Consider the following 12825-nt stretch of genomic DNA (forward strand, 5'->3'; position numbering starts at 1 on the left):
TCAGATCAGAGGCAGGACAGAAGCAGCTGTGGAGGGGACTGTTTAGATAAATGTAACCGATGCTCAAAATTCTTCTTTCGTTACAACAAAGCGCAAAGTCTCACAAAGACGTCAACGATATTTTTCCTCCCATCTCATCTTAGTTTCAGCTTAGTTAGCTTTTTTAAATTAATTTGTGTGTGTGATGTTTTTTTCCTCCATGTTCTGCAGGAGTTTCTCTGAGCTGTATCTGAAAGCCATCAAGGATGCAGAGTGCAAGCCCGGTGAGAATCAGTCAGGAGAGGCCTGGGTGCTGGACGAAAGGGAGGAAGAGGAGGAGGCAAAAAAAGAGGATGATGATGTGAAGACGGGCGGGGTCGAGGAGCCGGACACAAAGGAGGCGCAGGCGGAGACCGACGAAGGCGAAGAGCAGCTCTGCGATAAAGTGGAGAGCGAGCGCAATCCGTACTCGCTCCTCACAATGCCCAGCTTACCTTTGTTACGAGCCACATCTCTGCAGGACCAGCCGGCCAATCAGGGCCAGGAGGGCAGCGCTTCGCAGCTCCCGCGCAGCTACTCTCTGGAAAAACAGCTGTCCTACAGCGACACTTGCGACGCGGGGTGAGTGCGACTAAAACTTATAGAGGTGTTCTTTGAAGTGTTACGGCGGCGTCATGAAGAAACACAAGAAATGAAAATCAAGGAAAAAAAGAGAAGCTAGATTTTATAGAGGCTATTTAAATGCATCTGCTGATGATGCAAAATCTCCGTCACTTTGTTTTTATGTCACTTTTCTGGTTCAGAAGTTGAGGCACGGACTGATTTTATCTTCAGGGAATTTAGCGCCTCCACTTTTAAATGTTTGACATTGTATACTCACTTTGATGTTCCTGTTCAAATTGCTTTTTTAACTTTATTTTCTCTCATGTAGAAAGTGTAGTGTAGTAAACTGACACTAGGATATAATACTCAAAAAAATGAACGCAAATCGGATCTTGATGAATGAAAAGGACGTAACAGCAGTCAGCAGAAATCAATATTGTGCTTCAAAATTCAAATTGTTCAAGAGCTCCCTTCAATTTCGAGCGATATGTTTTAGTCTTTATTTATGTTTCACTTCTACTTGACTACATTTCAGAGGAAAACACTGTATTTCAGTCCCAGTGTCAGCTGGGATAAGCTCACTCCCACTGTTATTCTTTAGGGCGGATGGATACTGTGGTGCTCGTGCTTGTTCTTTTATCCATTATAGTCACTATAGTTTCTTTCTGAACAAATGAAGCGTTGTTAAAAAATATTAATGACAAACAGTTTAGGTTAAACCTGAAGAAGGATTTCTGATCTCCTCAGAATAAACAGAAGTTTGATGATATCAGTCGGAGATCTCTAACTAGGAACAATATTTTCACAATATTCTGTTCTTGCAAATAAACGATTAAGGGGGTTGATAACAGAAAGGAGCAGTTTCATCAGCGTGTATCATGGTTAAAAACTACTCAAGCAACGACAAGCCGTAAATACTGCTGATGATAGTATAGCACATTTAACATCCCCACAGTCATAGAGCTAACTTTTGATAATATAATCCCTTTTTCCTGATTTAATATGAACTGAAATTGAAGACTCTTTCCACCGCTTGCTTTTCTAATTGTCATGAAGCAGGTTGACTGGCCAAGCAGTTGATCTCCTGCTAGTGATTTTTCTTAATGAAAAGCAAAACAAAAACATCTTCAAGAACCATACAAACAAGTCAAGAATGATAGCCATGAAGCAAGCTTGCTTTCAATTCAGAGGTTACTTACATAATGATCTGCACTGTGCACTCTTTCCTCATTTTCTTGAGTATCAAAGGCCCCTCCGCATCTGTCTCGGGTAAATCCCTTTAACCACACTGGTCAGCTTGAGGAAAACGCTGTGCATAAAGGAAATATTCATGAGGATAATATTAAATTCTGCTGCTCGCTAAATCGAATTTGACTTCTTTTTATCGTCACACAAAGTAGTACTGAGAAATTAGACTGGACGGCATCACGTGATATATTTGACAGATAATTCTGCGAGTGCGCCACAGTAAATGTGAATCAGGCTCAAATCTGAGCCATCCTGGAGATTACTTCTCTGGTTTCTGTTTTGACATTTAGATTGGTTTAAAAAAATAAAGCCTCAACATCCAATTTTCATTGGGTTTTTTGGGGTTATTTTTTCAACACCCTCTTTCCCTCCGCCCCGGTGTGCAGGCACGTGTATGACAACGTGGGGTTGAAGGTTGAACACCACATCTATGAGAACATCGGGGAGCTGAGGGATGCCACACCTGATCTGATCCTGGAAGTCAAACCGAAGGTTCCCCTCGGCGACGAGCAGGTGAAAAAACAGCGCGCCGCAGCACCTCTCCGTCTCCTTTCCGACACCGTTGTCTCTCCTTCATCTCAAACTCTGTCTTGTCTTCAGTTCATGGGAGCCGAGTTTGGCGATGACAAAGCCTCGGCGAGTGACTCCTCTCTCTCGTCTTTGCGGCTGTCAAGTGTGGACCGAGCTGAAAGAAATTCACGAGCCCTGAGTCTTCATAACTCCATCACCAAGAGTAAGTGCATGCTTATTTAGAGCCTCATTGTATGTGCATAACAAAATCTAAAAGGGAAAATCTCATTCAGACAGAACAGCAGACACAGCCGCAGCTTAAATGAAGCCGAAATACAACAATTACACATGTTTGCGAATCATCTCTGCCTGATTTAACCTCAAATTCCTTTTTCCAGATTTCCTCTGCCTTAAAATCCTCTCTTCATTATCCTCCCTTTAGTCCCCACTGCATCCCCTTTGTTCCTCCTCTTTCATCCACGCTGCCCCCTATTCCGCTAATCTAATATCATCCCTGCTCCGCTGCCACCCCCTGCCAAGGCTGGGATAAAAGGGGGACAGATGGGTAGTGGGAGGGGTGGAGTTTTAGGCAGCCCCAATTCAAGGAACCCCTCTTACACCATCTGCTCTGCCTCCACTGAGACTATGAGACTCATCATTTAACTGCTGTAAGAGCACACTTGCTCATCCTCTCATCATCAGAGTCTTCTGATATTTTTTTTTCAGGGGGATGCAGGGTTCTCTCATTGAAATTTAGCTTCAAAATATGTCTTAAACCAGTACTTTTCACTACCTTCAATGTCATTAAAACCCTTATATTCACAAAAATTCACCAAAACTATTAAAATGTTAAAGCTCCCTGTCTTGCACCGTAACTCTCATGTACTATATTTTGATCGCGTGCTCCTATAAATTTCATCTTAGTTGGTCTGACATGGCCAAGCCGGCACATCAGCTCATCTGTGCTCTAAAATCTGACCAGCAGTAACACAGCAGCACCCCCAGGTGGGGACTCTTTGCTATTGCAGAACCAGAAGGAATCAGCTGCTTCACACATCCCAGTCCTCTTGCGCTGTTACCTATAATCTTAGGCATGTTTAGTGAACTTTTTCCTCTGTGTTACAGTTCTCTCGGAGACAACAGATTCGACTGAGGAGGAGTGGCAGTCGATTTCTGACCTGGCCACAGCCTGCCGCAACATCCTGGAGGCTTTGTCACGAGAGGGTGAGGAACTGTTTATATATACTTGATAAATGTGGATTAGACTGTAAATAATGCATCAAGCTCCTAAAATGTTCTGCACAATCACAGGAAAATAGACTCACTTTACTGTAAGTAAATAACTGTAACATTGCCTTAATTAGCTACCCATTATGCGCTATAACTAAAAGCATCCTGGATGAATGCCACTTGGCCTGCACCTCCACCCTATCAAACACCTTTGGGACCACTTAGAAAGACTAAACTTTAAGCCCAGCCGAACTTCGACATCTGGCCTCGCTAATACTGCATAGAAACAAACCTCTGCGGCCAGAATTAAGATGCTGGAAACTCTTTTTAGAAGAGCAAGGGCTCCTGTAAGAAACAGATCCGGAATAGATGTTTAAATGAGTGATCTAGTTGTTTGTCCTTTGGCCACATAGCATAAGGGTTCCCAGATTGACTGCTCAGGTGCACTGTTGTTGCACCACCTTAACAAATAGAATAAAAAATAACTGGAAGTAAAGAGTATTGCAAATGCTACCTGTCTGCCGGACATGTCAACAGCCCTCAGCCTGCGGGCATCATTTGTTGGGAACAGTTAGCTAATGCGAGCATGGTGCCAAGCAAGCAATGCATCAAATGAGCAGTCACAACAGTTTTCGTGTGTAGCATGTCAGAAATGTTGGTGTGTTCTTTGGTGTGTTTGGGCACAAAAAGTTGCATGTTGTATAAAAGTGTTGCAAAAAGGGGGGCATGCAGTCGTCTGAAAAACTAAGAACATCCCTGATTCTGTAGCTTGTAGATCCACGATTAGCAGCAATAACTTGAAGTAATTGGTTACTGTGTGACATTATTTGTCTCACACATTATTGTGGAGGATTTTTGCCCACTCTTCTTTACATGTTGCTTCAGTTCATTGAGGTTTGCGGGCATTTCTTTATGCACAGCATTAATAGGTTCCCACCACAGCTTTCAGTCAGGTTGAGGTCTGGACTTATTGCAACACCCCGAGTTTTTTCATTTTCAGCCATTTTTTTGCAGATGTGCTGCTGTGCTTAGGATCATTGTCCTGTTGCAAAATACAAGCTTTAGCTGTGGACAGATGGCCTCACATTTGACTCTAGAAATGTTCACGGTCGACTTGATGAGTGCAAAGTCCTGTGGCTGCAAAACAAGCTCAAAGCATCACCCCTCCACCACCGTGCGGGACAGCTGGTATGAGGCGATTTGGCCAAATATGGCATCAGGCATTAAATGCCAAACATCTAGTCCAAAGACATTGTTCCACAAGTTTTTGTGTAAGAGGTTTTCTCCTGGCAAACCTTCCAAATAAGTCGTACTTTTTTAGTGTTTTTCTTACCATACATGACCTTTAACACATGATCCCCACGTTGGTGTCGTCCCCACATCATCATTATACTGTTGGTCCAGGATCAACATCCCAATTGACCAGTGAGCCTATCTGAGATTTTATTTACCATTAGTCAAGCAGTTAGCTAACACTTTTCTGAAAACCAACATGAGTAACCTTAATTTGGCTAACAGCAAACCTAAATTGATTATATAGTTGTTATTAATATTGTTATTAATAACTGTATGAATTAATTTAGAATGCTTGAGGTAGAAGAAGAAGAAGATGATTCCAGACGAGAGTTTTATATAAAAACAAAGGTGTTTGGTTTTTTTTTCCACATTACAAAGAAATGACATCACAACAACGTGATTGGTCGGTTGCAATCTTAACATTATTATGATTAGCACCTACACCAACTTTAACATTTAAGCTGCTAACTGAATGTGAAGGTGCAGGTGTAGGTGCAGGAAACTACCAAAACTTCTGCTTTTATAGAGGTGATCACACCTGCTGATGGACAATTAACCAAGTGCAACTGATTAGCAGGATCTGACTCCTACTTACCCTCTTAATTCTTATAAACGCAGTGAGAGCGTACTTAGCTTGTCACAGGAGTGCATAGAGTCAAAACATCTTTATTGACTTCATCAACTTTCACATCTCTGTCTCATCACATTTTATTTAATTTACTGTATATATCACTTATGATCATTATAATAATGTGAATAATGTTCCTTATCGCAGACCGCAAAGCCGGAGACCCCTCCCAAGCAGGCGCTGATCAAACTGACGGCAAGCCAAAAGAATCAAAGGAGAGGTGGGTTGCTATAAAGTGCGTCTAAGCCGAAGCAGTTCAACATCTTTGTAGTTAGCGCCTTTGTCTGAATTACTCCCTTTTCTCAATTCAGTTAGAACGGCACCTCTATTCTCACTCAGTTATTTAGACTACATCCAGCTGTTTGAGTCAACGTGATGGCTTCTCGCCGCCATAAAGAGAAGCCCCTTGCTGACTCGGTGATGCAGTTCTGTGTGTGACTCACTGCTGTGGCTTTTTTTTCTTTAAAACTGTAGCTCCATTTTTACTTGTCTTCAGTGGCCTTGTTCGCCTCCTCCATGCTGAGACTGAACAAACAAAGTCCTGCAGATCTGCCGGAGACAAAACAAAGACAGAAACAAATGTCAACAGTAGATAAGCAAAAACAAAGTTGTGAATATTTCTTTGATAAATCAAGTTCACATCAAAAACACAACAATAAAATCTTCAAGTTATGCACACATTATAGTTAACAATTGGAGTGACGCTGACAGCAGTTAGAGCGCATTTTCCCACCTTTGTGTTATTAAACACGCAAATTTATAAATATATGGAGGAGGGTTTCCAGTTGTCAGATCGTATTTGGTGATCGTCATGAAAACCAAATGAAGTTTCTTTAAAGATCAAACACGCTACACTGCAATTTCTGCCCTTTTCTGTCGTTTAAACCTATCGCACTTTAAATTCACTGCTGGGAGGCCGCTTTCGCTTCGCTCCGTGGGGTGTACTTATTATGTACAGCCGCAGTCAGACGAAATGCATCGTGGGATGACTGCGCTCGCTCAGAGCGGCTCTGCTCGTCGGATGTAGCAATTACTGTAAATTGATGTGTGAGCATTACAAGTTTCAAAAGGCAGGAGGGACAAAGCGTCGAGCTCCGAGGCTGTCAGAGTGACAGATGGCGTCTCGAGCAATCAAGCAAATTGAAAAGTTCACACATTTGGTTCGAGAGGAAAGGAAAACTTTTCCACTGCAGGCTTTTGTTGATTTGATGGCTGGGATGCTGAAACACCCTGACGCTTTGTGTTATATTCATGCATTTATTTTTTCAAGATATTATTTATTTATTTGTTCGGATTAGAAAGGGGGAAATCATGAGGTCATCGTCATGTGATCGCTTTTGACAAAGTGTCACTGCCGCTCTCTGTTGCAGTGACTCTCCAGGCCACCTGGAGGAGAAGGTGTCGCAGCTGGAGGCCATGCTGAAGAAGCTGCAGGATGACCTGCAAAAGGTGCTTTGACTTCCATGAATGTTTTTCTCTCTGTGGGTAACATTTTTCAGGGATCCTCAGCTCAAGCAGAAAAATCAGCAGGTAGAAGAAACTATCACTTAAATCGCTAAGCTTCTGTCACTGCGGAGAGATGATTTCCATTTGCCAGTGCAGCCTTTTGTTTACTCATGTCGAATCACAGCTATACAGATGCATTAAATACACACGAAAAACAAACAAACAAAAAAAAACACTATAAAAAATCATTTATTTATTTATAATTTCGTGTACAGAAATTATTATCAGATTTCTTTTGAAATTCCAGTATTATACATTTTTACATGTATTTATGACAACTCCTTCAGTGCTTTGATAATGTGATGATGTGCTCTGTTTGTTGGTTTGTTTTGTTTTGTTTTTATTTTCATGTCGATACCTCTGAATGCTGTGTAGCCATTTTCACACATGAACTCCAGACGATGTTGATGAGTCACATCAGGACTTTTGTGTGCAGCTCCCCTTTTTTGTCGTATTTAACTCACGTCAGAAGTGTTCTTACTAGCGGAAATGCTCGAAGCGGTGCAGAAAGGGGTGCTTCCTGAGTAGAGCGAGCGGGAGGCCCGACTTGTGGCACGCACTCGCTGTGAACTGAGCTACCTGCACGATTCTCATCACTCGTTCTTGTGCACTTTATACCACTCGAGCACGCAACCCCGTCGGGTGATTTATAGAAAAGATCGGCGGTGCAGAGCATGTGTGAAAACGGCAAGTGTCAGGAACTCAAAGGCCACTTTACGCAACGTTTCCGGAGCCTTTAACCACATCTGATGGCTACTACAGACAAGTGGGCATTGTGTTGCGATTTTTTTTATTTTTAATTATTATTATTTTTGCCAAACACTGTATATGTCCTGTACTGTATATGTACAAAGCAAACATATGGCAGTTTTTTTCTATTTGAAGTCCTTGTTTAGGACTGCAACTATACCTATTTTCAGCATTGAGAGATCTAATGGATATTTTTCTAATCATTCACCTCCGAATTTCCAATGCTGTAATAACAAGACAAACAAACAAACTAAAAACAGAACATTTGGTGCTGAAACAATTAGTTGATTGAGAGAAACTGAATGCTTCTTAGTGCCGTAGCCTCTCAGATATGAGGATTTGCTGCTTTTCTCTGTTTTACTTTAAAACCAAGCAATATTAAAAAACATTAAGTTGGACTTTTGCAAGCTTGATGTGATTGTTTTCCATAGTTTCTGGCATGTGATCGATCGGTGAAAGTGTTCAATGAAAAATAATCATCAGACTTTTCAATCACGAAAATAACCCCTAGTTGCAGCCCTACACCCCACTGTAAGACGCCCTTAAAGCACTGATTTTAATAAATGATATGCAACAGTGAAAAGTCAGCAAATGTTTGGTTGTGTTTACCTGATAAATGTCTAAAACAGCAACAACAACAGCAAAAAAATCTTTTCTTTCAAACAAGTGATTGACTAATTGTTTCTGCGCTGTTTGGGGATGCGACTTTATTCTTGCTCACACCACATTGTGTTGTTTTTATCTCATCACTCTGTGTGTTTATTTGTACCATAGACTGTATATAAAGACCGCATACAGAGACTGTTATATACAGTCTATGACTTGTACCCACAAGTTGCTTAAAGCCACCGGTGCACCTGCCGCTCTCCTCCCATTCCTGCCACAGCCATCTGAGCAACAGCTTTTTTTTTGTTCTGTTGTGTGCCGATGTCTTACAGGAGAAGGAGGACAAGGCGGTGCTGCAGGCTGAGGTGCAGAGCCTCAGGCAGAACAACCAGCGGCTGCAGGAGGAGTCACAGAGCACGGTGGCCCGTCTCATCAAAGTCACCGAGCTGCTGTGCAACGTCAACAAGCCTTGTTAGCTTCACCGCCGCACGTGCGTGCACGCACGGAAATCAGCAGAGTGATGCAAATCGTACAGTGCGGGTTTTTTTACGCTCGACACATTTACTTTGTTCTGACATATTTTGAAAACACACACACATACCTATCCTCTTTAATCTCACAGTCTCTTGTCCTGAATCCTGGACTTGCCTGCTGGTGAGGGAGTATGCAAATCAATTTTTAGGGGGAAAAAAAGACATTTATCACCCAGTGATGACCTTTGCAGACTGACCGACACAGGCTGCTGTGTTGATGTGCTATGCCAGAGTGCTTCTAGTAGTGTGTGTGTGTATGTATGATTCGGTGTGTGTGGATGTGTGTGCGTCTATATATTGCTTCAAATACTTGACGAGCTGGGCTTAATAGCACTTGCTTTAAAAGACTGAGAGACACTGAATAGCATGTTTGGTGGTGTTTTAGCCAAAATGACCAAAAGTGTATATATATATATATATATATATAGTTTATGTATGTAAATATATATACACACAAAGTGTGTGTGTATATATGTGTGTGTGTGTGTGTGTGTGTGTGTGTGTGTGTGTGTGTGTTTGTGTGTGTGTATGTATGTATGTGTGTGTGTGTGTATATATATATATATATATATATATATCACCAGTAATATATGTGAATTGTAGTACTGCTATCCTGCCAGACATGTAGTATGTAGTTGCAATGTCTGAGTGTGGTTCTGGCTGATAGTGTGGAAGGCCTTGATGTAAAAAACAAGAAGGAGGGAGAAAAAAGGGGGGAGACATGAGGATTACAAGCCTGTAGGCAGCCTTCTACTTCAAAAGATGTAATGACTATAACTGACTCGCTTCAGAGTCCATTACGTAAGGACATCACACTCCCTGCCCTCTTCACTTCTCAGTAGTACTGTATTTAAGAAATTCTCTTTTTTAGGGAGAGACTATTAAAAAGCGAAAGAAAGAAAAAGCCCATGAAATAAGGGACGTAAACTGGAAATGCTTAAAAAAATGAACTGAGCATGCGTGTCTGTCTGAAGTATGTGTGGGGAAAAAAAGAGTGTTAAAGGGACGCTGAATAAGGGTTATACCTCTCCTGAAGACACAGACTACAGCAGGAAAGAACTGCTCCGGCTTCCTTCCATGATTGCCTGTAGCTGTTATCTTCTAACCTCACTATTGTAGCAGCCATACTGTAGAAGATCTCCTCCTGCTGGCCTGAACCACTGAATGCCAAAAGGCAGCTTTTTATTTCAGCTGGCAAAATAGCTTTAGGTGTCCGAATAACAGCACCTTTGAACTGATAGTGAAATACAGAATATTGTATTTAAATATGTTTTGTGTTTGGCGGATGTCTACCGTGACTATTTTTGGGGTAATTGTTTACTACTGCTCATGAGTGGTGGCAGTAAGGACGATAGGTGAAGTCTTACCTTTCCACCCTGGTGTGTGTTTGTGTGTGTGTGTGTGTTTCTGTGTCATTCTTGCACTTTTTTCCCTTTTTTTTTTTTTTTTTTAATGTAAAAATCAACCCTCGGTGGGGCACATACTGTACTTTCTTTAGGCTGCCCAGGTAACGTCTTGTTCAACATAAGGAGGTGGTAAGATCTCATCCCCCTGACACCACCTTACCTCACCTTTCTGTGTCCACTGCTGACGAACAAAGTGCGTTCAGAGGAGTTTTGGACTGCTTCTCCTCAGTGCCAACGAAAAGCCCAGGCAGCTCTCCCAAACCCCACACAAACTAATCTCCAAACTCTGAACTCTGAACTCCGAGTGGAAAAAAATGGGAATGCCAAACGTTCGCTGGACGCCCAGAATCCGTTGTTTCTTGTACAAACTTCCTCTTGTAATTTTATTTTAGAGTCACTGTGAATACCTGGTACCAGCATATTAAGATACAGTATATACAGATTAAATTATGAATCGAAAACTTTATCAGTATGCGAAGATACTGTATGTACAACTGAACCGCTCCATGTTAGTGCATTGGGTTGTGTATGCCTTCCTTTTTGCAGGACGATGACCAATAACCAATGCAGACGAGTATTGATCATGGCCGGCCGGCTCCCGTTTGATCTCCTCTTCATGCTGAAGCCTCGAGGGCCGCGAGAAGACCCGTTTTACTGTATCTTGTATAGTTATTTAGATTGTAGGAGAGGTTGGTGAAGCATGAGAATGTGCCAAGCAACTTCTGAGCTCCCCTCCGTATGTGTGTATCTATAAAATGTAACTTATTAATCAGTGCAAATGTGGATTTTCTTGTAGCTGTTTTAACTGGAGGAAAGTCGTGAGGATGAAAATGTGAAACAAGGCAGAAAGGAAGTGGGCTTGCTTCTAAGTTTGACTTTCTTTTGTAGACGACCAGCAACTATGACAAAATGCTATCTGAAACTCTTTAATGTAACTATGGGTCTTGTTATTGTTCGAGCTTTTTCAGCTATAGCTCTTTCATATTTGATAAGGTCTTAAAAATAACACCATTAGGTACGCCTTAATGTGTAAATCAGAAAGGATGGTCCAACTGGTCATACTGGTGTTAATGTGAAGGCTTATTTCTCTGACTTTGTGCCTACCTTAAAAAAAAAGTAATGTATGCTAACCCAGCTTAGAGTTTTAATTTCTTTGACTTTGGTTGCACTTTTGTTTTATTTCCATTTTATTTTATTTTTATTTTTTTGTGCCAGATGAAGGATTTTCTAAGAGACGACAACATCTGGTCTCATCCCGCTGGTTGAGGAAAAGTCATTTGGGTATTTTGGTACCACGTGATCTGAAGATCGGATAATAATAATAGATGTGTGTTGTTAATCTCAAGCATCACTGAAGCTTCACACAGCTCGACAAGTACCACAGATTGTTAAGAGAAGCGACATATAAATATATATATGATTTTTAAAAGTCAATAAAAAGGAAAAAGGTGCTTAAAATGACGGCTGATGATGCGTTGAAATCAACACAGTGAATTTGATGAACTCGGTCTGAGTTCATCACCTATTAGAGATGATTGTGTGATTTTTAAAAATGCACTTTAATAATTTCAAAGGGATAAATGTTGGGAGAGACAACGGTCACCGTCTGCTTAACCTGATATGACATCAAATACCCTGAAAGCAGATTACAAGGAGAAATCATATATTCTGTGTTGGCTTGGATTTTTCAAATCTGGAATCTGAGGGATTTTGTGGATCACGGAGCAGGCAGGTCACTCTTTTAAAAACTAAACTGTGAGAAAAGACTACTCTTTTTAACTTCAATGCCGTTTGAGCTGTAGCACAAAAGTTCACATTTTTGGCTGGTGTTTCTAAACTCTAGAGCTTTTAAAGGAACTATCTTCATCCAGTTTTTGGTGAAGATCTATACTTTAGCGACTACAGAAAGTTTGATCTTTGCCAGAACAGTCGGATGAATTTGTCCAAGAACAGAACGACTGTGACGAAGGAACAGGTGAAAGCAGCTCAGAGTTTGGTAACAGCATGATGAGTCACACAGAGGTGAAAGAGACCAAATCAGATTACCAAAAGCACGTAAAAGTATGATGATAAGGCAGGAAGAAATACACTCGTCAGCCAGTTCATTAGGTACACCTGTTGTTAACACATATCTAACCAGACAATCACATGGCAGCAACTCAGTGTGCTTGGGCGTTTAGATGTGGTCCACACGACCTGCTGAATATCAAACTAAGAATCAGAATGAGGAAGAAAGCTATTTAAGTGACTATGAGTTTTACAATGCCAGATAAGCTGGTCTGAGTGTTTTAGAAACTGCTGATCTCTTGGGATTTTCCCACACGTTTACAGACACCAGATCCAAAAAGAGAAAATATCCAGTAAGCTGCAGTTTTCTGGGCCTTGTGGGGATGCTAGAAATCACATAAGGAAGCAGGTAGACAAGCAACATTGGTTAAAATGACCACTTGTTACATTGAACGTATGCAGAAGAGCATTTGTGAATACACAAGGCATTAAACCTTGAAGCAGATGGCTCCAGCAGCAGGAG

The 12825-nt window shown here is 41.4% G+C and overlaps 1 protein-coding gene across 3 annotated transcripts in view; it reads left to right on the forward strand.

The window, feature by feature from the left end:
* Positions 1–11419, forward strand: part of sipa1 (signal-induced proliferation-associated 1) — a 37224-nt gene extending 25805 nt beyond the window's left edge. For all 3 annotated transcript variants that reach the window (XM_085420400.1, XM_085420397.1, XM_085420398.1), the window contains exons 10-16: positions 211–600; positions 2217–2343; positions 2431–2563; positions 3466–3564; positions 5642–5714; positions 6865–6943; positions 8689–11419. In XM_085420400.1, coding sequence (XP_085276526.1) covers positions 211–600; positions 2217–2343; positions 2431–2563; positions 3466–3564; positions 5642–5714; positions 6865–6943; positions 8689–8832 — 1045 coding nt within the window. In that variant the 3' untranslated portion in view covers positions 8833–11419. The remainder of the gene's footprint in view (positions 1–210; positions 601–2216; positions 2344–2430; positions 2564–3465; positions 3565–5641; positions 5715–6864; positions 6944–8688) is intronic.
* Positions 11420–12825: the final 1406 nt, after the last annotated feature.

The sequence above is a fragment of the Rhamphochromis longiceps genome, linkage group LG10, assembly GCF_057381845.1.
Source record: "Rhamphochromis longiceps isolate RC_006_pf linkage group LG10, R_longiceps_female_GT1.1, whole genome shotgun sequence".
Lineage (NCBI taxonomy): Eukaryota > Metazoa > Chordata > Actinopteri > Cichliformes > Cichlidae > Rhamphochromis > Rhamphochromis longiceps.